We start from the raw sequence: 22,620 nt of genomic DNA, 5'->3' as shown, positions 1-22,620 counted from the left end.
GAAAAAGCGACAAAACTTCCGCGTGCCATCAGGTCGAACTTTATTTACGTAATTACGTACGACGATTAATCCTAGACCAATTTAATATCTGTGTTGGGGAAGTGTGCTACAGCTGTACTGCCTATAAAAGCATAACTGTCCCAAATGGAAAAACGTGAAGCGTGGTAAAATGAGATTGAAAGTGGCTGACTGATTTATATGTTGTGCGTTATTATACAAGAATTATTTTTACTTTATTGGACAAAAACATCACGTTACACTAGTAATTGAACTATCCACATAAATTTTGTTCAAATTTTGTGGTAAAATTAAACACCAATACAATTTTTTTTCAAAATTTCGAAGATGGGACAGTTATGCTTGTATTTACAAGCGCAAGTTGCTAAATAAAAGCATGTCTGTCCCATATTTTTTTTCAATTTTTGCCAGTACAACTATCTTTCACAGTTTTTGCGCCAAAGTATGCGCTACAGAAACGCTCCTATAATATTCCAAGATCTCAAGGTCGTGATCAAAGAAGGCAAGAAAGCCGTCGCGGTGTTGGACATAAAGTCGTCGATCTTTTTTGAACCAGTGATGCTGGCTTCGTAATCACAAATTATAAATCCTAACCAAGGCTATACCTCGAAGATATTTGAGAAAAAATATTCAAAAAACAGCCTTGCTGTTAAAGATAACAGCAAACTTGATAAAGTTCGAGTTTCGAACTTCAAGTATGTGCTACTGTTGAAAAAACAGCACAAGTTATTGTTTTGAAATCTTTTCAATCGAAATAAAACATCAGCATAAAGGATATCGTGGAATCAAAACGAAGAGAAAAGCTGCTCTATTAAATACTCTTTTCCCTGACACCGCCGAATAAACTTGTGCCAGTGAAAGCTTTGCCGATTAAGAAAAGATTGTGGTCGAACATTGAAATGAACTTCGAAACAAACTTACTGTCATATTTCTTCTTTTTTTGTTAAGTTTTTATCCTATTCAGGTGGAAATTAAAAGAATATTGTTATATCAAAGCTATAATGCCTTATGGTTGTCTCAGCTGGCAGAAAAAATGTTTATATGGACAATATTACTATGGGACAGTTATGCTTTTATTTTTCGTATGGGACAGTTCAGGTTTGATATTTTTTGGAAAAATTTTCGAACAAAGTCTGTCTAAATTAAAGTTTTTTTAGATAAATTAGAATATAAATAAGCTACTGTCATGCTTTTCTCAAAATCGATTAAATTCCATATGGGACAGTTATGCTTTTATGGGCAGTGTATTGTTTGGTTGAAACACAATTCTCAATGTATGCGCCTGTTGCCTATTCATTGAAAGAGTAGTGAAAAGAGACTGCATTGCGTTGTGGCAACGATTTTCTACTGATAAAATGGAATCGAATTGGCAAAATGTCTTCAACAAGGAGGAACGGTTGGTAATAAAAACAATCCTTGATTTCTGTAAGGTAACAGGACAACAGTAGTTTTGTTCTTGATTTTGTTAAATTTTTTCTACATATTATTTTTAAGGCTTAAAAGCGCACGATTTAAAACTACAAATCCAATGCGTGCTATGATCTTTATGAGCAGCGATTCGAAAAACATCACTGATGCTACTGGGCTGTAAACAGCGAGTTTGGAAGGCGAAAATACCCAGTGATTAATATCTTGGGCCCTATTCTCACAGTCACCTCACCTAAATTTTTTGAGTGACAGCACAATTTGCGATTCTCACAGTCAGTTAGCTGACCCCGCTCACCTGGGTGACTGTACAAATCAAACGGGGAGCCGTTAGGTGAGGTGAGGTGACTGTGAGAATAGGGTGCGTGAGAGAAGTAAGATGAGGTGAAGTGACTGTGAGAATAGGGCCCCTTATCTCCTCCGCTGGGGTTACGATATTTTTTTTGGCTTTATTGAAAGACAGAAGGAGAAGTTAATTCGTTTACGTGCTCTAAATATTCACAAATTTCTTCTAGGCTATAGGTTCACAACATTGAGTTGGGTACCTACATTTTTTTTGTTTTAACTTTTTCAGCCAGTAGCGCGAACCTTGTTCATTAAGTAACATGTAGCTCTGTGTTTTCCATGTGAATGTTGACTATTCAAAGCGCTGGAAGTTACACAGATCTATATCGCTATTTCAAGACTAGTCACTGAAACTGCGTGGCGGCTACAGCTTTATTTAAAACTTAACGGGCAACATGCTGAAACAGAGCTACCATTAAATCTATCGAAATTAGGTAATAATTAGAAAACCTCAAATTAAACCGTCTTTAGCCACGAAGCCAGATTTGACGCAGGGCAAATTGTGTCCTATCATTTCAAATATTCAAAGACTGGAATTCATAAAGTGTTGTAGATATATCGAATTTTAGCATACACTTCGACCAATTAATGTTCAAATTAGAAATCTTTATATGAAATCTATAGAAAGGTCCGTATTAACAACATTAAGGGGAGAGGCTTCACCTATAGGTGTATACATTCGTAGTTCTACGCCAGGCCCGCATTTGTGACCTGAGATATAGGTCGTTCTACTTTTTTCATATTTGAACGAAGCAAATTCAAGTATCATTTGAACGATATATTAAACAGAAAGACGACATCTCCACATTCAACATCTCAATCGTCTTGAAAATTAAATTCAAACGTCGACTTTGCTACTTTACAGACCGCATTGTAAACTTTTAGAGTTCCGCCGCGATCTGTCTCACTACGACACTGGCATCGTGCCAAAAGGTATCAATTCCCCCCAACCAACCTCCTCGAACCAGCATAAAAAAATCACCTGCTTTGCGCCTGCGGTATTTCGTTCGTCTTCGGCGACGCTGTTGCTGACGTTCCGGCGAGGTGGACAACGACCGCAGGATGGGTGATTTGTCTCGGTAAGCGGACGATCGTTCGTCGTACTCGCCGGTGTCATCCAGATAGAGTATCCCTTCGTCAATCGAGCAGCAGCTGGCGGAGGTGTTGCCCTCGCTTTGGATACTCCACGAGTTCCCCTGAACCGTATTGGAGTTGCTGCTGCTGTCCACCGTTCGAAGATCCTCCCGAGACAGAGCGTCCAGTTCGTCATCGAACTCCTGCATGCGAGAGTACAGAATCTCCGGAGTAGCTGCAGCAGTCGTTTGGGGTTCACCTTCTTTCAGAGGTGGCACTGGTGGGAGTGGTATATCTAAGAAATCTGACTCATCGCTGCTGCTGCTTCGGCTGCTGCGCTCCCGGATAGTGCTCAAGCGATTCAAATCACAGCGAAGCGCTGCTGGCTGCCGCAGATGATGCACTTCGTCAGCTTCCATTGGCTTGCCACAATATAATTAATCACAGCACTATGAACTACCCGCCCCTTCAGGTTCCTCGCCCACAGTTTCTACGATGATGACGATGATAATAAGTGACGTGGCTTCTGGGACGGGAGGTTACCAACTGGTTCTGCTTCAGGGGTTTCCTTTAGAATTAATGCCTGTTTTCGTGCTACACAACCAAACTAAACTCAGACTAGATCCAACAGGGAAAAAGATCACAAAACCCGTCTAAAAAGACGTAAATTCATCCAACACAACACATTGCGGATCATCAGACTTATTTATATTCCGTGTACGTCGCACTTGCTTCTCGGGTTTGCCATTCTGACGCCTGATCTATAAACCGTGAAGACATGCACACTACCGGCACTGACGACTGGCAGATCACTATCATCAAGACAGAGCAGCACGCATCCACTTCATATCACGGGACGCAAAAACTAGTTCAAAATAAGCACAATTAGGTTTATTATGTTCCAATCTTGGCCACACAAACCGCGCGCGGGTAGTGAAAGTACGGCGATCCCGGTTCGCTAATAACGTCAAAGGTGCGATATAAATATTTTGTGCAATTGGCCCGTTTTGCTGCGAGCAGAGGAAAAGAAATACGCTTTCGCTCGCTCTAGGTGGCGCAGTTCACACGATGAATCTCTGCGCGGTCGCAAGCGGCACTGGCAATTCCAACCCGACTTGAGTCGCATTCTAGCAGCGGTCGGTCTGTCCCCCCATCTGTCTGTCTGTCCGTTCGTCCGTCCGTCTGTTTGTCTGTTTGACGGTCGATTGCTTGCTTTGGGCCGTTTGGAGACACGATTGCCAGTCGAGCGTTGCGCGCTCTTTCGTTCTCTCTGTCTTCTCTTGCCTTTTGCGCCTGCTAGCTGCTACTACTGCATCGATCTCGCTCATTTTCAGCGCTCGCTGTGCCGAGCGTTTGATGATGCATGTTTGATTTGACGGCACACGGTAGGTTCGAATATTAAGGTAGTTTTTACAAAAGTTTATACTGATGTTGGTAAACAAAATAGACATTCCAAATTTTTGCGTGATGAACGCACTATTGTTGATTCGGGTTTGAAAGCCCAACCCAAAACCAAAGTAATAAATTTTCTAGTAAAGTAAGTTTTAAGGACTTCTTTACGGTGGATATGAAGACGGATATTGTCTTTAAGATCAAGTAACTACACAATAATAAAGAGAGCTGTCAACACTCAGAACAGTTTTGCATAACAGTTGAGAAAACATTTTTCTTTTCCACCTTTTTTCAGCACCTCCTACACCGGACTAACGGTGACGCGGGATTGTATGCGACGAACGAGGAAGCAAAACGGTGACGGTATAAATCAAACACATCACACGGGTCATGTGCCCGATCGGGAGCCGTAGAAACAGATGTATTTATGTATTTCGAACCAACTGTTTGGAATTGGCTACTGCGTACCGACATATCGAAGCCAATTATCTTCCATATTGATAATCAGTAAACACGATATTCGTTCGATTTCGTTTACAGCTCCGGTTGTCATTTCGAATGAAAAGTGACAGATCTTCACCATTATCTGTGGACTAGAGTGACTATATACAGAGTGGCGACAATGTCAAAATTGGAATGATAATTATCTGTCAGTGTCATTCCAATTGAGCAGACGACCTATCCAACGCGTATGCAGGAAAGAGAAAGAAAAACCTTGGAAAAGCCGCATTGCATACATTTGGGATGACTTGTCGCCACTCTGTATATAGTCACTCTACTGTGGACGTATTTGTCAACACGGAATGTATACCATCTGGGGTTTGTTTCGCTGTCGAAGTGTCGACACACTACCGTGAGCTGCTACTGTTGTGAATATAAAACGTTTTCACATATTTAGCGGTACCGTTATAATCCGACTTAAATTTAATTGGAGCTTATCTTGTGATCAGTGAGGCACGTAGTTGTTTAATTGGGACTAAATACCAATATATTTGATCAAAATTATTATAGATGCTAGGGTAAATTTATTACATTTCGCCCCCTAGAACCATTGGAGTGTTTAGGTTGGGGCACACTGGGGCACGTGCCCTACCTTCTCGGTAAAATTTAATTAATTGCATAAAAATAGTTTCAGTTTCCAGTATCAATGTCAGCTATAATTTCAAGTTTAGTTTCAGTTAAAGCCCTATTTACGCTCTATTTCAAGGAAACTCAATTTTAATTTCATGCCCAATTTGAACGCCAATTTTAAGTTGAATTCTGAATACAATTTCAAGTGAAATTTGAATCAAAATTTATAGTCAATTTCAATTCCTACTTTAAGCTCAATGTCAAGTCTAATTTCATGTCCATTGCCATATCTAGTTTATACTTTGATTATAAGTCAAACTTCAAGTATAATTTCAAGTTCAATTTAAAGCCAATTCATTTCCATTTTTAAATCCAATTTTAAGTTAAATGATGGTCGAAAATTTCAAAGAAACTCGCAAAATTGTATTCTGTCACATGGATTTTTTTGAAATATTTTTTTCTTGTTTGTCAATTTCTCATATTTTAATATTAAAACTTTCATGATACCTGACGTTTTTGTTGTTTCTGAGTTATAGCATATTTTTAGAAGTGAAATATTTTGTGTTGCCAAAAACAGATACTTTCGTTGCCAAAATCGGGGCATGCCAAAGTCGAACCATGCCAAAATCGAGCCATGCCAAATTCGAAATCCCACTGTATTTACCTAATTCAAAAATTCATGTCTCGTTACCCAAACAACAAAGAACATACAGTTTTTCATGAAAATGTTAGTAAAGAAGGACAAACGGAAGGAGAAAAAATCGAAAATGAGCACGAAGGAAAAGCTGACGCAAACAGATGGACAAACGGGATAGTAAAAGAGGAAAAACGTGAGAAAAAAAGAATAAAAACTGGCATGGAAACTAAGAAAAACGTAACAGAATGAAAGGGAAAGCGAGACATGAAAAGAGAAAAAGTGAAAAAGAAGAAAACGACAGAGCAAAACAGGCAAAATGAGGTAAAAACCTTGAAGACTGGACAGAAAAAAAGAATAATGGAAAAGAAAAGAACTAGAAAATTTCGATATACAGGCTAAAAATAGGCTGGGTTGTTCAATAGCCAGTGGGGCTCACACCTACGTTCCTTCGGTTGGTACTCGAATGTTTACTAAACTACTGCCACAGTCTTAAGTTAGGTAGTCTTTGTTTCTACCGCCAAAAGGTAACTATTATCTACTCAATCAGTGCGATAGAAACGGGCAGTCTGTTGCCGTACGTCGATACGTCAAGTCTAGTGTAATTCGCCACCGCTGGGCAATCATACAAAAAATAATTATCGTCGTCGAGGCGTGTGTGTGGTGCACAGGCTTCATTTTGCACATCTTATGCATACAGAGGCAGAGCAATCTGCTTCTCACAGCGATCAACTTGCTTTCGTTTTCTGTTCAACCGTTTCCTCTCCCTCCGAACGATGCCAGAATACTGTTTTCTCTTACGACCACTCATCTTGCGCGGAAAGAGCACCATGACAAGCAGAGCTAATATTTTCTTCGCACACTAGAGACACGAGACTATTCGCTCCGTGTCCCAAAGAGAATATGCGATAGCCAGTTATATGGACTGGAACGATTTGCTCCGTGACCTTGAGAGCATGCATTCGGTAGCGCTCCGGCAGTAAAAGAAAGATGAAACCAAACTGATGCTTACTCGCCGGCAGAGCAAAGCAGCAAAGCATTGCAAAAGCAAAACAAAACTCGTCGCGTCGGAGAAGGTAACATCCGACTGAGAGAGAGCAATCGATTCGCCATCTATGCTTTGCCAGTAAAACGCCGAGAATTGAGATATTTTGCAGAGCACGACAGAAGCCTGGTGGTGCATGGAGTGATAGAACTGGTAGAATAAATTAAAATTGGATATTAGACTACCTAATATGAGGATGCGGTAGTAGTTTAGTTACTAAAACATTCGGGTACCAATAGAAAAAATGTGGATGCGAGTCCCATCTGCCATCCCAAGTAACAATAAGAGTTTTATTGTACTCTTATTGTGGTTTTCATGACCAACTTTGCACACTACCAAAACAGAGTTTGTGTCATGACCACGGATAGTCATATACAAGTAAAAACCAACAAGAAAAGAAGAAAGTGAGAGAAAAATAGGAAAATCCACAAAGAAAATGGGAGCTAATAACACAGAAAAGGACAATAATGTAAAATACAGAAGTAGGAAAATAAAGAGACAAGAAAAGAAAAACGGGAAAAAGAAAACGAAGACAAAAGAAGATTAAACGGAAAAAATAGAACAGACAGAAAAGGAGAAAAAGCAGGAAGCAATGAACAGGACCAGACGCAAATGAAATACGGGATAAAAAGGAATCAAAAAGCGAAAAAACCGAAAACCGAAACGGGACGGAAAATGAAACAAAGACAGGAAAAGAAGAAAAACGGGCCTGAAAACAGGTACAGTAAAACGACGAAAAACGGAAGAAAAGAGACGAAAAGAGGGACAGAGGAAAATCAGGGCTCAGACAAAGGGCCAAACTCGGGGCAAGAAAAGAAAAAAAAGAAGAAAAAAAAACACGGACAAAGGGGAAAAACGAAACAAATGAAAAGCGAAAACGGCATAAGAAAGGGCATACGGAACATAAAGTAAAAGAAATCAAAAGAGAAATAACGAGAAAGAGAAAAGAAAAGAAGTCAATACATATAACATGATACAACAGGAGACAAATGAGACAAAAACGGGAAATTAAACAGAAAAAGTAGAAAGGAAAATCAAAAACAGGAAAAACGGAATACACGAAAGAGTTGAAAAACAGAGATAAGGATGAAAAACGAGAGATGAAAAAGGAAATCCGGAGAGGAAAGAAAAAATGGATTCAAAGACAGATTAAACGTGACAGAAAGGACGGCATAAATAAAATAAAAGAAAAGCCCAACTAACATGTTTGATGAATAGTAGGTTATTCAATAGTTCTATAGGTAATTACCGGATGACAAGCGCTTGATAAGCTGTTATAGAACAAAAACGTTTGTAGGGAAGTGACAGAAAAGGAGAAAAAGCGGAGCATAATGAATAGGAACAGACGAAAACGCAATACAGAATAGAAATGGAATTAGAAAGCGAGAAAAACAAAAATCGAAACGGAAAAAAGGTCGATAGAAAATGAATGGACAATGATTTGAATGACGGGGCAAAAAATGAAAATATAACAAGAAGAGAGGAGAAACGGGTCTGAAAACAGGGACAGGAAAACGAAGGAAATCAAAAGAAAAAAGACGAAAAGAGAAGTAGAGGTAAATCAGGACTCAGGTAGAAGGTGAAAAATGGAACAGGAAAAAAGAAAGAGGAAACAACGAACAGAAAAAAGGAAAAGCGCAATAGATAAAGAGGGAAAACGACACAAGAAAAGATACATTAATCAAAAGAAATCAAAAGAGAAATGAAGTATAACGTGAAAGAAAGAAGAAAAAAGGGTTATACGGGACAAAAAAATAGCAAAATGGGACAGAACAAGAAGAAAAAACAAACGACAGACGAAAACTAAGAGACGAAACAAGCAAATCGGAGGAAAGGGAAAAAAGGGCAACAGAAACAGAATAAAAGTACAGGCAGGACGACAAAATTTAAAGACAAGGTGTAAACGAAAAACAAGATTGGAAGCTGATAAAAAATGTTAATTATAGACGAAAACTAGAAACGAATAAAAAGGAAAAAAGAGAATAAAAATGGGAAACGGGACAGAAAATAATAAAAAAAACTACTGAAAAATAGGACTGAAAATAAGAGACGGGCAACGAAGGAATAATGAAAAAGCAATCAAGACAGAACAACGGAAAGCGGGAGTAAAAGAGGAAAAACGGAAAAAAGTGAAAGCAAAAGGCCAAAAACCGGTACAGAAAAGGAGAATAAAGACGAGACTGGAAAAAGATAAAACGGAACAGCGTGAGAAAACGGAAAATGCCAATATATCAAGTGAAACCTTGTCAATTTCGTGTTCATGTCCGGTTTGAAGTAAAACTTCCAGTTCAAATTAGTCCAAATTCAATTCTATTCAAATTCCAAATCTAGCAAAATTTCAAGTACTACATAAGTGTTGTATGTAAACAGCCGGAGATATGAAATGATTTTGAACGATTGAAAGCTACAAACAGTATCAAACTTTAATACATTTTTCTCGAAATCAGAATTTTGTGACTTGGTTCGATCTGACTTAACACCGACCATTTTAAGTCAAATTTAAGCTCTAATTTGACGTCCAATTTAAAGTGCAATTTCAATTCCAATTGAATTGCATTGAATGAATTCCAATTTCAAATTTACAAATTAAATACAAACAATTAAAAACTTCAAATTCAAATCTAGTCTCTAGTTCAGTTCCAAGTCTAAATTCGAGTCCAATTTCAACTGTGATATTAAATCCAGTTGAACCGGAAAGTCAGGAGAAGTTCAATCTAATTGGCCAGTATTTTTGTGATAAGTAAGCAATAGTAGATTCGCAAATCTATGACTACTCTGCTTTTCCACGCCAAACCATTCTCCAAACCCAAAGGTCGAGTGCCTAGAATCCAATTTCAATGAACTTTGAGAGTTTAGCTAGCTTAATTTGGATTTTTTTCAAATTTATGTTACTGATTTCGGTCAATTAACTTTTTCTCTACTTTTCTAATTTTACATTTTTGTCATAAGTCGGCTACTCGTTATTAGGTATTAAAAATCTTTACAAGCGATTTGATTTCCGCCCGATGAAAAACTAAACTACGAGGGGAATTAATCAACCCGGAACTCTTGAAACCTTAATGTGATCGCTGGAAGAGTAATTTCCACCAATTCGGGTTCAATTCAGACTGCATATTTTCGGGGTCGTTAGTATTGGAATGACCCATATGATTACCACTTGCTACTATTCATTTATTTTGCAACGAAAACAAAAACGTTCTTTTGAATGGCGATATTTCAAAGTTTGAAATTTCATCATAAATAAATTATAGAAATATAAGTAATTAATGTAAAATTAAAAAACAGATCTGGTCTTTTAAAAGAAGACATATATTTTCTTACTATGCTTAAAGATTGATTTATATAATCAAAGCAAGGTTATACCTGGTGCGGCGAAGATCGGAAAGGGGCCGAAAACAAATACATTTACCCTATAAATATAAGATTGACTCATAAAACCTGTTTAATAGGTTGGTGTTATAACATGAAACAATGCAAACAAAAAAAGCAAAACCTTGGGCTTAAACGTCCTTTCTAATACTTGACCCTTCTTTATCGACAGACTTCACAACCGGTTATTAGAGTACAGAACAGTTACGGGGCTAGGCAAACAATAAGGTGAAAAACGCGTATTGCATGATTGATTAGCAGTCAAGATATAAGTCAACATTGATAGAGAGCAAAGCATTGATGATAAAATCTATCATTTCTCGAGCAACATGTCAAAAGGTTCAATGTGCAAATGGGAGATTCTCTTCGTGTCTCTTCGTCTGGCGCTTATTACGGCGATGCAAATGCATTTGAAGGCCTCTGCTTTGCATGCAATGAATGCCGGCGTCATTAGTTAGCTAATCATTAAGAAAAATTGCGTTAAAATGCAATAATGCCACTGTGATTTGTCCATTGAAAACAAGATAAGTTTGTAATTATCACTTGCCTTTTGAGTAATACATCTATTGCCTTTGCTGCTACTAAACAACAAAACAATACCGTTACTTTCCACCTTCTCTTTAACATATTGATATTAATGAGGTCTCTGCCCTCTTCACGATACTTGTAACCACGATTTCGATAATTATATTTCATACTAAGACTTTGACTATGGCAGTTCAAAACTGAACAGTGTTGTTTCTTAGTACATTTAAAAAAACCGAAAAAAAATTATTTTTGAAAATTCGTCCAATTTTGCACCTTGCGTAGAACCATTCATATTTGCTATTGCAAACAAACTAAGCGATGCATCTTTTTAGAATCATGAAACAAGTGTTGCACTGGTAATCTATTGGTGAGCTATTCAGAAAAATAACGTTCGCAATGTAATGATATCATAGGGAATTATTGACTCGTAAAGTGGTTTATGGCAGGCTGAGCATTTGCTATGTTACTGCCACTGAGATAGTTGAAAGCAACATTTGAAAAGCCAACATAAAAATTTACTGCATCCTGTTAGCGCGGTTTCATTCCTGTGACCTACGAATCTCTGATCGATCGTAGATAACAAGAGAAAGTAGCGGAATCAAATAGTGCTATATGGGTACTACGTAAAAACACATGAACCCGTCGCGCGTAATTGCCACACTTTCTTTCTGATGTAGTGAAGTACAATACCGGCCGGCACCGACAATTGTGCCTGTGTATTATCATCACTTGAAATTCAGAACAGGATTTGATAATTACCCTTATTCTGCGAGGCGAGTGACGTGACTATGTTGCAGTCACCGCGAATCAGGTGACAATTGTCACCTAGGTGACTCGCCTTGTCACTTAGGTGACAAGGGTTTCTTACCTAGGTGACACGATTGTCACTTAGGTGACTCGACTCGCCGTGGCGAGTCACCCAAGTGACAATTGTCGTATTGAGTCATGTGACTCGCAGAATAAGGGCAAATATCATGTTGATAGATTTTAAAGAAATACTTTCAGCTTTGCCTGTGCTTTGCTGCCTAAATTTTACTAGGACACTCGATTTGATGTGATTGAGCCTTTAACCTGTATCAAAAAGCAAGGAAAGGTATATGTGTTATCAAAATTTTACCCTAGAATAGGTCGATGAATGGCTGGATAATGCGTAACGTCGTTCCCTCGCGTATCTGTAGGTATTTGTTTAACAATCTATCGAGAGTTCCTCAAGGAAGCAATATAGGACCTTTGCTTTTTTACACTATTCATCCCGATTGTGCGGTTACCTTTCGATTGCATCTTGAGAAGACTGTCTCGAGGGCTAATAGGCAACTTCGTTTTATATTTAGAACTGCTGATGAGTTCATTACCAGCTCAACTCTATCGATACTTTTAAAAGACTGCTCATGTGTGTTCCTAAAGAAGTTGATTAGAACGCATTTTCCGCCAGTACTCTTTGAGAAATTGTTACCATCCCAACGACGTCGTCTACAGATAATCTATTGATAATTCCTTCCAACAGCTCGACTACGCTCGTTTTTTTCAAGCTCACCATCATAAACGTGAACTGACAACGACACTTCACTGGATAATTTCAAGGATTTGGGGAGAGAAGAAACTACCGGGGGCACCCTTTCGGTTGGTACCCGAATGTTTTACTAATTAAACTACTGCCGACTGTTATATTAGATAGACTAATGTCTGGTTTTTGTTATTAAAACATTCGGGTATCAACCGAAAGTGCGTGGGTGCAAGCCCCACCTGCCATTGTACAACCCCATATATTTTGGTTTGGGTCTATATCGAACTTTTTCAGTTCATCCAATTAATCATTCTTCGCATCAGACACTTCCTCCCTTTCCAAAACAAAGGTTTTGTCACTTTATAACGATTATAGGGAGCTATATGTAGTGGCTGAGAGAAAACCGCGAGAGAGTATTTGAACAAGTATCGACGAGCGCGCAATGAGTTGACCACGATCCTGAGGAGGAAAAAGCACCAGAAGGAGGACAGAAGGTGAACCAAATTCGTAAGGGCTATACTGCTAAACCTGACATGTGTTGCTATATATTCGTTTCGAAAAATTCATAATGTGTTACAAAAAAGTCAGAGCTGAATATCATTTTCAGTTCCACGGCAGTGAATATGAATATCAGTTTCAACGCCTTGCACTGAATATTTATATTCTGGTGGATTGGGACACAACTGATTGCAGTAGGCTTTGTGATGACAATTTACTTTAAAGTTGTAATAACTGTGTGAGCGGTTTGCGTTGAAATCAAACGTTTATGGTGAAAACAACGCTTAGTGAAAATATCAACACCTCGAGATGTAACTGACATTTTTGATACTGAGTATCATTTTTCTTTTCGAATTCGTTGATACTGATATTTGATATTCAGTTTTAGAGATGGAATAATGATTATCTGTTCCAATAATATCGTGACTGGGATATTTAAATAGATTTTCATGCTGATAAATATCAGACACACAGGGAGCGAGTTGATATTCAATTTAATGAGTATCAACTGATAATTTTAAGCACTGATCACAAACGAGCGCGAGGTGGTCGACAGGTGGAAGCAGTACTTCGATGTGAACCTCAACGGCGATATAGCAAAAGGAGACGCAACGAAAGTTAAGCTCGGAGTGCCTTCAAAGGATAGCAGCGTGATGGCTCCCGATCTCGAAGAGATCCGGCGACAAATTCGTTAGCGGAAGAATATTTAATAGAGCCGCCGGAAGGACCGACTACTGAAGGATCTCTACAAAAATGGCCAAAAAACACTAGCAACGGCACTTCATTGGATAATTTCTAGGATTTGGGAGGAGGAGAAACTACCGGAGGAGTGGATGGAAGGTGTAGTCTGTCGCATCTACAAAAAGGGCGACCGGCTAAATTACTGTAATTACCGCATCACGTTGGTCACCCGAGCAGGAGCCAATACCTCATCCATACCTAATGAATATCAAACTCAGCTATCATATCTAAATTTGATATTCATTAGTAATCGTATTTTAATAAAAAATAACTCATAAATATCTCGATGAGATATGATACCTCAATATGCTATTAATAAGTTATTTTACATTTTTGTACTATACCAAATGAATTACTGAATCAGCTATGAAGTTACAAAGAATGACTTTCAAATGCCTCATTGAGGTATAATACCTCAATTTGTTATTAATTAATTATTGTCCTGTGTTATGTTATATCAAATGAATAACTCACTAAGCAAGTTAAATTTTCTTTTTTGACGTAGCACTACGTCTCCCAGGAAGGTAGCTGGGACTGGGGGTAATTCCAAATAATAAAAAAATGTGAGCGTCGCGTAAAAATGAAAAATTTAGAACGCTAATAGCTCTGCCAATTATAAATGGATTTTGATGGTTTGAATACCAAACGATTCAGAATAGATGATAATTATATGGTTTTCATTACAATTTTCATTTTCAATCACTAAATACAGTTAAAATTAACGAAAATTTTCAACTTTAAATTTTCTCATACATTTTCTTCGTGATTACCTTGCTTCACAAGCATGGAAGACAGTTAACCACACCATCTATTAGTGTGGTTTCCTTTTACAAACAACGCATTTGTTTATTTATAAAACCATTTGCAGTGAATGCCGTTTTAAAAAATTAGTGCATCATATAGACTAACAAATAGCAACTTTTTGACGTAGGATTACGTCTTTGTTTACTATACTGGGATTGGGTAGCACTTTGTGAAAACGAAAATAGAAGTGTAACGTTTGCATGAAAGATTTCAAATACTACCAGAAATGCAGTTTATATTAGTCTTTCACCTAATGCTCGAGGAGGACCTGCGAGTGCTCGGAGTTTTCGAACGACGAGTGCTAAGAACGATCTTCGGCGTCGTACAGGAGAACGGAGTATGGCGGCGGAGGATGAACCATGAACTCGCACAGCTCTATGGCGAACCCAGTATCCAGAAGGTGGCTAAAGCTGGACGGATGCGATGGGCAGTGCATGTTGCAAGAATGCTGGACAACCACCCTGCAAAGATGGTGTTCGCCTCAAATCCTGTAGGAACAAGACGACCAGGAGCGCAGCGAGCAAGATGGTTAGACCAGGTGGAGCGAGATCTGGCGGAGAGTACTCGGTGTCCGAGGAATTGGAGAGCGGTAGCCCTCAACCGAGTAACATGGAGAAATTTTGTTCAACAGGCTTTGTCTTAGGACGGCAAGCCACCTAAGTAAGTACGTAAGTAAGTAAGTGACCTAATGATCTGACATAGTCCTACGTCACCCTTTCGTACAACCCTTAGGGCTGAATACCTTGTAGTTTTTGTTTATGTTTTGAACATGGAGAAGAAATGATGAATTCCTATTGTGACTTCCAATATAGCACGACTTACAGCACTTGTACAATACATAATTATTATAGTAGACAGTACATGCAAAGTAAATTTGCATCTGTATGATGTTATTTTCTCTTCTATTCCATAAAAAATTAAAAATTGTGAAAAATTCCACGTGCCTTCAAAAGGCAAATCGAAGCTCGCATATATACTGCATTTTCACAGGATATCTTTAAAAAAGCGATAGATGCATTCATAGTTTGAAATCACATTTATTTTCATAATGAAGGCTAAATCAAAATAGTGTTGCAAGTAATACCGTGCACAAGTTAATTTGGAAAACACCCCTATTTTTCGGTCTTCGATTCGTTAGTTGCTATTTTTTTATAATCATAATTTATAAATACTAGCCACTTCACAAATTTTGACTACTTACACTTTGACCTAAACGGTAAACTTCGAAAGTTATGCCAAAGTTCAAAGGTATTGCAAGTATTCTCGAATGACACTAGTTGTAACTAATTGAGATATAAAAGAGCAATATGCCTTCCACCACTAAAAATAATACGCATCATCTCTGGCATGCCCAACCTGCATAGGGGCACGTGTCCCAGCTTCCTTAAAAATTAACGGTAATTTTACGTCCATTTCAAGCCTAATTTCAAGTGAAATCTCAATTTCAATTTTAAGTTCTCTTTTACATCTAATTTCATGTTCCAGCTTCCAGTCTGAATTGGTCCAAACGAACAAAGTCTGATATGCTCAATTTCAAATCCAATTTTAAGGTAAATTTCAAGTTTAGTTTTTAAGCAATAACAGTAAATTAGGTTCAACTTAAAGTCCATCTTTCAGTTCCAAACTTGATCCAATTTGATCCCAACGTCACATCTAATTGAAGTATAATTTCAAGCTCAATTCTAAGTTCACTTTCCTTTTCAAGTCTAATTTGAGTACAATATCAAGTCCAATTCATTATCTTTTGATGACAAAAATTTTACGATAGCGTTAAGTTTTCTTTCTGAGTTATGGCAAATCGTGACGATATCGTGAAATGTTTGTCATCGTAAGATTATGAATCTACGATAAGAAAAACGTAATTTTTAAGAATCAGAACATAGATTTTCCGACATTTCTTTGAAATTTTCTACCACCGTGAAAGATTTTGCATAATTTTTTTTCCAGAAAGTATTTTTTGTGGTTAACTAAGAAATATAACTAATATTTTCATAAAATAGGATTTTCTCAGCGATGCTTAGTTCCTGAGAAATGATTATTTGAGATAAATAAATGTTTATAAAAATTACCTTTTCCGGCTTTAGAATAACAAAAAACACTATCGTTAAGTTTTTTCACTAAAAAATAATGAATGTGCAAATAAGAAAACAATATTTAAAAAAAATTTCTTTGAATAAGAACATGGTTTTGTCGACTTTTCTTTACCACTGCTGTGGAAAATGTGAAAACTGGTATTTTTCCTAGATTGCTGAGAAAATTTTCTTGTATCTTTACAAAAAAATCTTTGTTCTACGATGCTTGATTCAAGAGTTATGAATTTAGAGCTCTAAGGGAAATTTTCCGATTTTCTCGAACATCGCTTATTTGAAAAATTCATAACTCTTGAATCAAGCATCGTAGAACAAAGATTTTTTTGTAAAGATACAAGAAAATTTTCTCAGCAATCTAGGAAAAATACCAGTTTTCACAAAATTTTCCACGGCAGTGGTAAAGAAAAGTCGACAAAACCATGTTCTTATTCAAAGAAATTTTTTTAAATATTGTTTTCTTATTTGCACATTCATTATTTTTTAGTGAAAAAACTTAACGATAGTGTTTTTCAGGGAAAACTGGAGATCTCGATTTTTTCAATACTGTTTTTTTTTCAATAAGCCCATAAACTATGCCCGTATGCCAAATGTCATACAATTCTAAGGCACTGCACCAAACCGAAGATCTGTGTGAAAATAATTGGTGCTGTGGCGTGAGCAGAAATCTGTTCACTTTACTTTCGGGACGTTAGTTTAGTCGATGGGATTGTTGTATCATATCACACGGTGTTTTACTTTCGGCAACCAATCTTGTGGTTTGGCAAGTGTTGAAGCCGCTTATGCGATTTATTTTTACGCAATTCGTAATTTACGTGAATTTAATGCTTAAAGCAGCGCACTAGAGCGAGGGCGAGGAAAAAGACTAAGCAAAATATTCAATGAGAGTGCGTTTTTATTAGATGGTTTTGAATACTCAGCTGTAGTGACGTCATATCAGGTACGGGTTTTACACACAATGGTGTATTAGGAAAACTATGTTAGTGTTATTTAAGAAGTATTTAAGATATAAGTATGTAAGCATATATCAAAATGCGTTTTTTCTCGTTCGCACAAACAATAGGCCGTATGAATAAAAGAGTTAGAGCATACTCTCCCATAAGATTTACACGGGAAAAGCAAAGCAAACTGTTTTATTCATACGGCCTAATGTTTGATGCTAGCGCTGCTTCGACGCACTATGGATCCTCTCCATACAAAAGCTGGACAAAAATAAACAAGTTGTCCGACGATACTAAAAATGCCACTTAGTGGTAATTTTGTATACCTAAATCTGTTTTTTGCATTTAAAATGTTCTAAAATTATCATATGAACGTCTAAGGTTGATTAAAATTTTTATACTGTTAATACTTTAATACTGTTAATCATATAGAGCGAAGTCCTGTATGGTCTCCATGCCTATGATTGATGTTTTTAAATAAACATGAAACTCAGAAAACTGCTGGAAGAATATGTAAATTTACAAAGCTAACTGTGGTATTACTTATTTTTCTAAGTATCGGCTAAATGAGGTACACTCAAGTCATTTTTCACGCGAATGATGCGTTCCACGTAAATCGGAACAGCGTAAATTCCGAAATTCGCGTTAAGTACCGCGTAAATTTCAAAATTACGAAAAAACCACGTAAATTCTAAAATTTGCGTAAAAAGCGATTTCAGTGTATTTTAATTTTAGGTAAAAATACTAAAATGAGCAATTCTGTTAGTATTGAATACCATAGCAATAACAAAATGAAATATTAATTATTTTTTCTTATAATACTAAAAGGAGATATTCAATTAATATTAAATATCATCTGCATAACTTAACGAGATATTTCATTTTTTTCCTAAAATGTCAAAATGAGATATAGATTTAGTATTGAATAGCATAGTAATACCAAACTGAGATATTCGATTGACGTCCCGTGTGCAAAAACATTTGATATTATTTAGGTATTGCAATAGCAAAATCAGTTATTATTTAAGTGTTTATAGAACATTTTTTAGCTATTATTTTAGCTATTTTACCTCTTATATCAACCTCGTCAATACCTAATTCAGATATGCAGTTATTCACCCAAAAAATATCTGGATCAGGTATTCTTCAGTAATTTTCTTCTGCTCGGGCAACGCCGCCTACAAGGTGCTCTCTCAGATTTTGTTGCGTCGTCTATCCCCAACAGCAAGAGAATTCGTAGGGCAGTATCAGGCGGGCTTTAGGGGGGCCCGTTCTGTTCCGGATCAAATTTTCACTCTCCGGCAAATCCTCCAGAATTGTAGAGAGTACAATGTGCCCACGCATCATATTGTCGTGGATTTCAGAGTGGCATACGATACAGTTGAACGTGAACAGCTATGGCAGATAATGCACGAGTACGGTTTACCGAACAAACTGACGTGGCTAATCGAAGCTACCCTGGAGCGAGTGATGTGCTACGTGCGCGTTTCGGGGATACTCTCGAGTCCTTTCGAATCACGCAGAAGGTTGCGTTAAGGGGATGGACTGTCCTGTAAGTTACTCAATATCGCTATTAAAGTTGTGATCCGGCGAGCGGGCATCGAAACGAGAGGAACGATCTTTAGCAAGAGTAGCCAACTCCTAGCCTTCGCAGACGACCACGACATCATAACTGGAAACCTTGAGACGGCGGAGGCAATCTACGACTAAAAATGGAGGCTAGGAGGATAGGGTCACAAATCGATGCGTCGAAAACCAAATATATGGTAGAAAGAGGCTCCAGAGAAAAAAACGTTTGCCTCCCACGGACAGTGGCTTTTGACGGCGATGAAGTGAAAGTGGTTGATGAGTTCGTATATTTGGGATCTCTGGTCACCGCCGACAATAATACGAGTAAGGAGATACAACGACGCATTCAAGCTGGAAATCTAGCATACTTTTCTCTCCGCAAGACGCTTCGATCGAGGAGCATACGCCGCCGCACAAAGCTGATACAAATGTACATATATGTACAAATCGCTAATCAGACAGGTAGTCCCCTACGGACTTGAGACAGTAACTTTGAACGTATTTAAACGGAAAGTGTTGCGGACTATTTTTGGCGGAGTACAAATGGAAAGCGGAAAGTGGCGGAGACGTATGAATCACGAGCTACAGGCACTACTTGAAGAGATTCTCATCGTACACCTTGCGAAAGTTGGGAGACTACGGTGGGCCGGTCACGTTGCAAGGATGCCGGACGACTGTGCAATGAAATCCGTTCTCTTTAAGAACCCCACCGGCACTCGACCGGAATAGAGGGGCTCAACGTGCTAGATGGCTCGACCAGGTTGAAGGCGACTTGCGTGTGTCGAGACGCGTAAAGGAATTGACGACGAGTTTCCTAGGACCGAGTACAATGGAGAGGAATTTTTGATACGGCAAGAGCCACTCCGGCACTCGGCTGATAAAGTGAGTAAAGAGATAACCGCCTCCCACTGCTGGCAGGAGAGTAGAGAAGTTCAAATGAGGGGAATTTCCGTTACAATCACAGGTGTACAAGTGTCTGAGAGTCAAAAGAGCCCCGAGTAAGGTCGAGCACTCAGCTAGTTCTATTACATTTTATGTAACCTTCATAGGCGTATTTCGGTCACGATTTGTAATCTTCATCAGTGTGAAAATGTAGTGACAGTAACAATTTTATCACTGACGCTTGAAAAATAGTCATGCCCCCAGTGAAAACCCACTGCCAAATGTGACATTTTGGAGCAAAGGAGGCTGTTAGAAATCATGCATAGATTTTTGACATCAAAAACGGGACAAAATGGCGGATGATGGTTTGACATATTACACGAAAATTCCTATCGTGGAAGTAAAAAATGGATGTTTCACACCCTTTAAATAGAGACACCTTTTAACTAACTTTTTAAGGAAATGGAGGGCAGTTGGAAGTCATTTTCGGAGTGATACGCGATTGGGGCTCAACTGGCAAATTGTAAACAAATCGTTTTATTACACCATCAGCCTTAAAAAGACTGATAATATCCTTAGCAAGAATCCTTTCTTCTGTTTTAATCGTTAGGATTATTTAAAACAAGTTTTTAGTGATGGGCGATAGAAGTGTTTAATCAAAACAAAAGACAGTTTAGCCCCTTGCATTGTTATGAAGTGACAGGCTTATTTGCAAATCGTTTTCTAAACAGGCGATAGTAAAGAGCGAAACTGCGTTGTTTTCAAAACACAGGCGCATTGTAAACAGGCGAAACTAATAAAAAATCGAAACAAGGCGAAACAGGACTGGGCGAATCTCATTGTAAAAATGCTTTGAGGCTCCTTCTAAGGGGTTCAACTATAAAACTTAGATTTTGAGCTTGAATGCACAAATTTTATGCGGTATTGTGAAATTATTGATTTATTCTACACCAATTTATGTCTCTAAACTTGATTTTTGTAACTTTTATTTAAATTAAGACTTGAAAATGTACTGGCAAATTATCACAGTGATCATTGTTTACACTTTGTTAGTTGCGCCCTTATCGCGAATCACTCCGGATTTGTCAATGTTTGACGCCATTTTGAAAACGAAAATAGCAATTTACCGAATATTTTGCCAAAATTTTAAATTAAATATATATTAAAACGAAGCCGTAAGTTAATATTTGACACCAAGTTGAAATTAAAGATGGCGGATGGTAGTTTAGCAAAGCGGAAAATTCTACAATACGAACTTTTTCAACACCCGGATGGCCGTTAGTAGTCCAAATTTGATGTTTCAGGTCAGTTTGAAATCCTAGATGGTGGATGGTGATTTAACGTTTTGCATGAAAAACTTTATAAAATAGACCATTCCAAGTGGCAACTCGAATTTCGAACTCAGATTCGTTGTTTTGGTGTAATTCTGCATTTTGAGACAGCTGCTTACGTTTTAGTATTGTTTTTGACGAATCAAGCTTAGTAGAAGCTTTATTCTTTTTATCTGTATGGACATCATCACTCCGACCAGTATTTTGATCAACTGTGATATTATACAGGTATTTTTCTGTATTCCGCACGTTTCTATTCCTTGTAGTGTTCTAATTGCGGAGGCTATGTATTCTTTATGTATTCTAAAAACAACCAAGCCAGTATTTGTTTAGACTATTTGAGTTTTTGAGCAAATCCGACAAAAAACCTTGAGACAAGTTAATAGTGCCTAGGTACAGAATTAAGTAAGAAAATGGTAGGATGCCATATGAATAAAACAGTACTTTACTTCACTCATAAGGTTTACATGGGAAAAGCAAAGCAAACTGTTTTATTCATAAAGGGTGTCCCACATCAAATTGCATCACGGAAAAAACGCTGGAGAAAATTACAAAGTTGACCGATCTTTTTCAAACTTTTAGACAATATAATATAACCCATTACTAATCTCCTTATTGGTGGCTCGCTGCACAGAAGTTTTGCACATTACATCTGAAATGATCAGCATGACTTTTTTCCTGGTTGCTCGATCAGCACAAATCTGGTGGTGTTCAGTTCATTTTGTCTACAATATATGGAAGGTGGAGCACAAGTCGACACGGTGTATATTGACATCAAAGCTGCGTTCGATCGAGTTGACCACACCATACTGCTTGCTAAAATTAAGCATCTTGGTGCCTCTGCTGCTTTTGTCCGATGGTTGAAATCTTTTCTTGAAAACCGCAGTCTTTCTGTGAAATTGGGGAGCACTGAGTCTTGCGGCTTCTGGAGTACCTCAGGTGTGCCTTAGGACAGCAACGTCGGACCCTTGCTATTTTCGCTGTATTACAACGATGTCTGCATGATACTCCCTCCAGGATGCAGAATCGTGTATGCTTATGACCTCAAAATCTACCTTGCAGTTCGCTCAGTCGCTGATTGCATCGAATTACAAAAGCTAATCGATTTGTTTTATGGTTGGTGTGTATGCAACCGACTCAGTATCAGTGTCTCGAAGTGCTCTGTAATCAGTTACAGCCGAAAGAAGGCTCCAATCCAATACAGTTATTCCTTAAACGGCCAGAATATTGAACGCGTAACAGTCGTCAAGGATCTTGGTGTTCTGTTGGATACCGAGTTTACATTTCAGGACCACTACAGTAGCATCATTTTCAAAGCAAACAAGAACCTGGGGTTCATAATGAAAATAGAGAGCCTTGTAT

At 38.0% G+C, this 22,620-nt stretch overlaps 1 protein-coding gene across 10 annotated transcripts in view; it reads right to left on the bottom strand.

Moving 5' to 3' along the window:
- Positions 1 to 22,620, bottom strand: part of LOC128738201 (liprin-beta-1) — a 106,082-nt gene that overhangs the window by 40,619 nt on the left and 42,843 nt on the right. The window contains exon 1 of one of the 10 annotated variants that reach the window (XM_053833157.1): positions 2,771 to 4,096. The exons of the other annotated variants lie outside the window; for them this stretch is intronic. Within the exon in view, the coding sequence (XP_053689132.1) occupies positions 2,771 to 3,281 (511 nt within the window). The 5' untranslated portion in view covers positions 3,282 to 4,096. Of the gene's footprint in view, positions 1 to 2,770; positions 4,097 to 22,620 lie in introns of those variants that run through there. 10 annotated transcript variants of the gene reach the window in all.

The sequence above is a fragment of the Sabethes cyaneus genome, chromosome 2 (assembly GCF_943734655.1).
Source record: "Sabethes cyaneus chromosome 2, idSabCyanKW18_F2, whole genome shotgun sequence".
Classification (NCBI taxonomy): domain Eukaryota; kingdom Metazoa; phylum Arthropoda; class Insecta; order Diptera; family Culicidae; genus Sabethes; species Sabethes cyaneus.
Note: the sequence above shows the minus strand (reverse complement) of the source record. Positions and strands in the feature narration are given on the sequence as shown.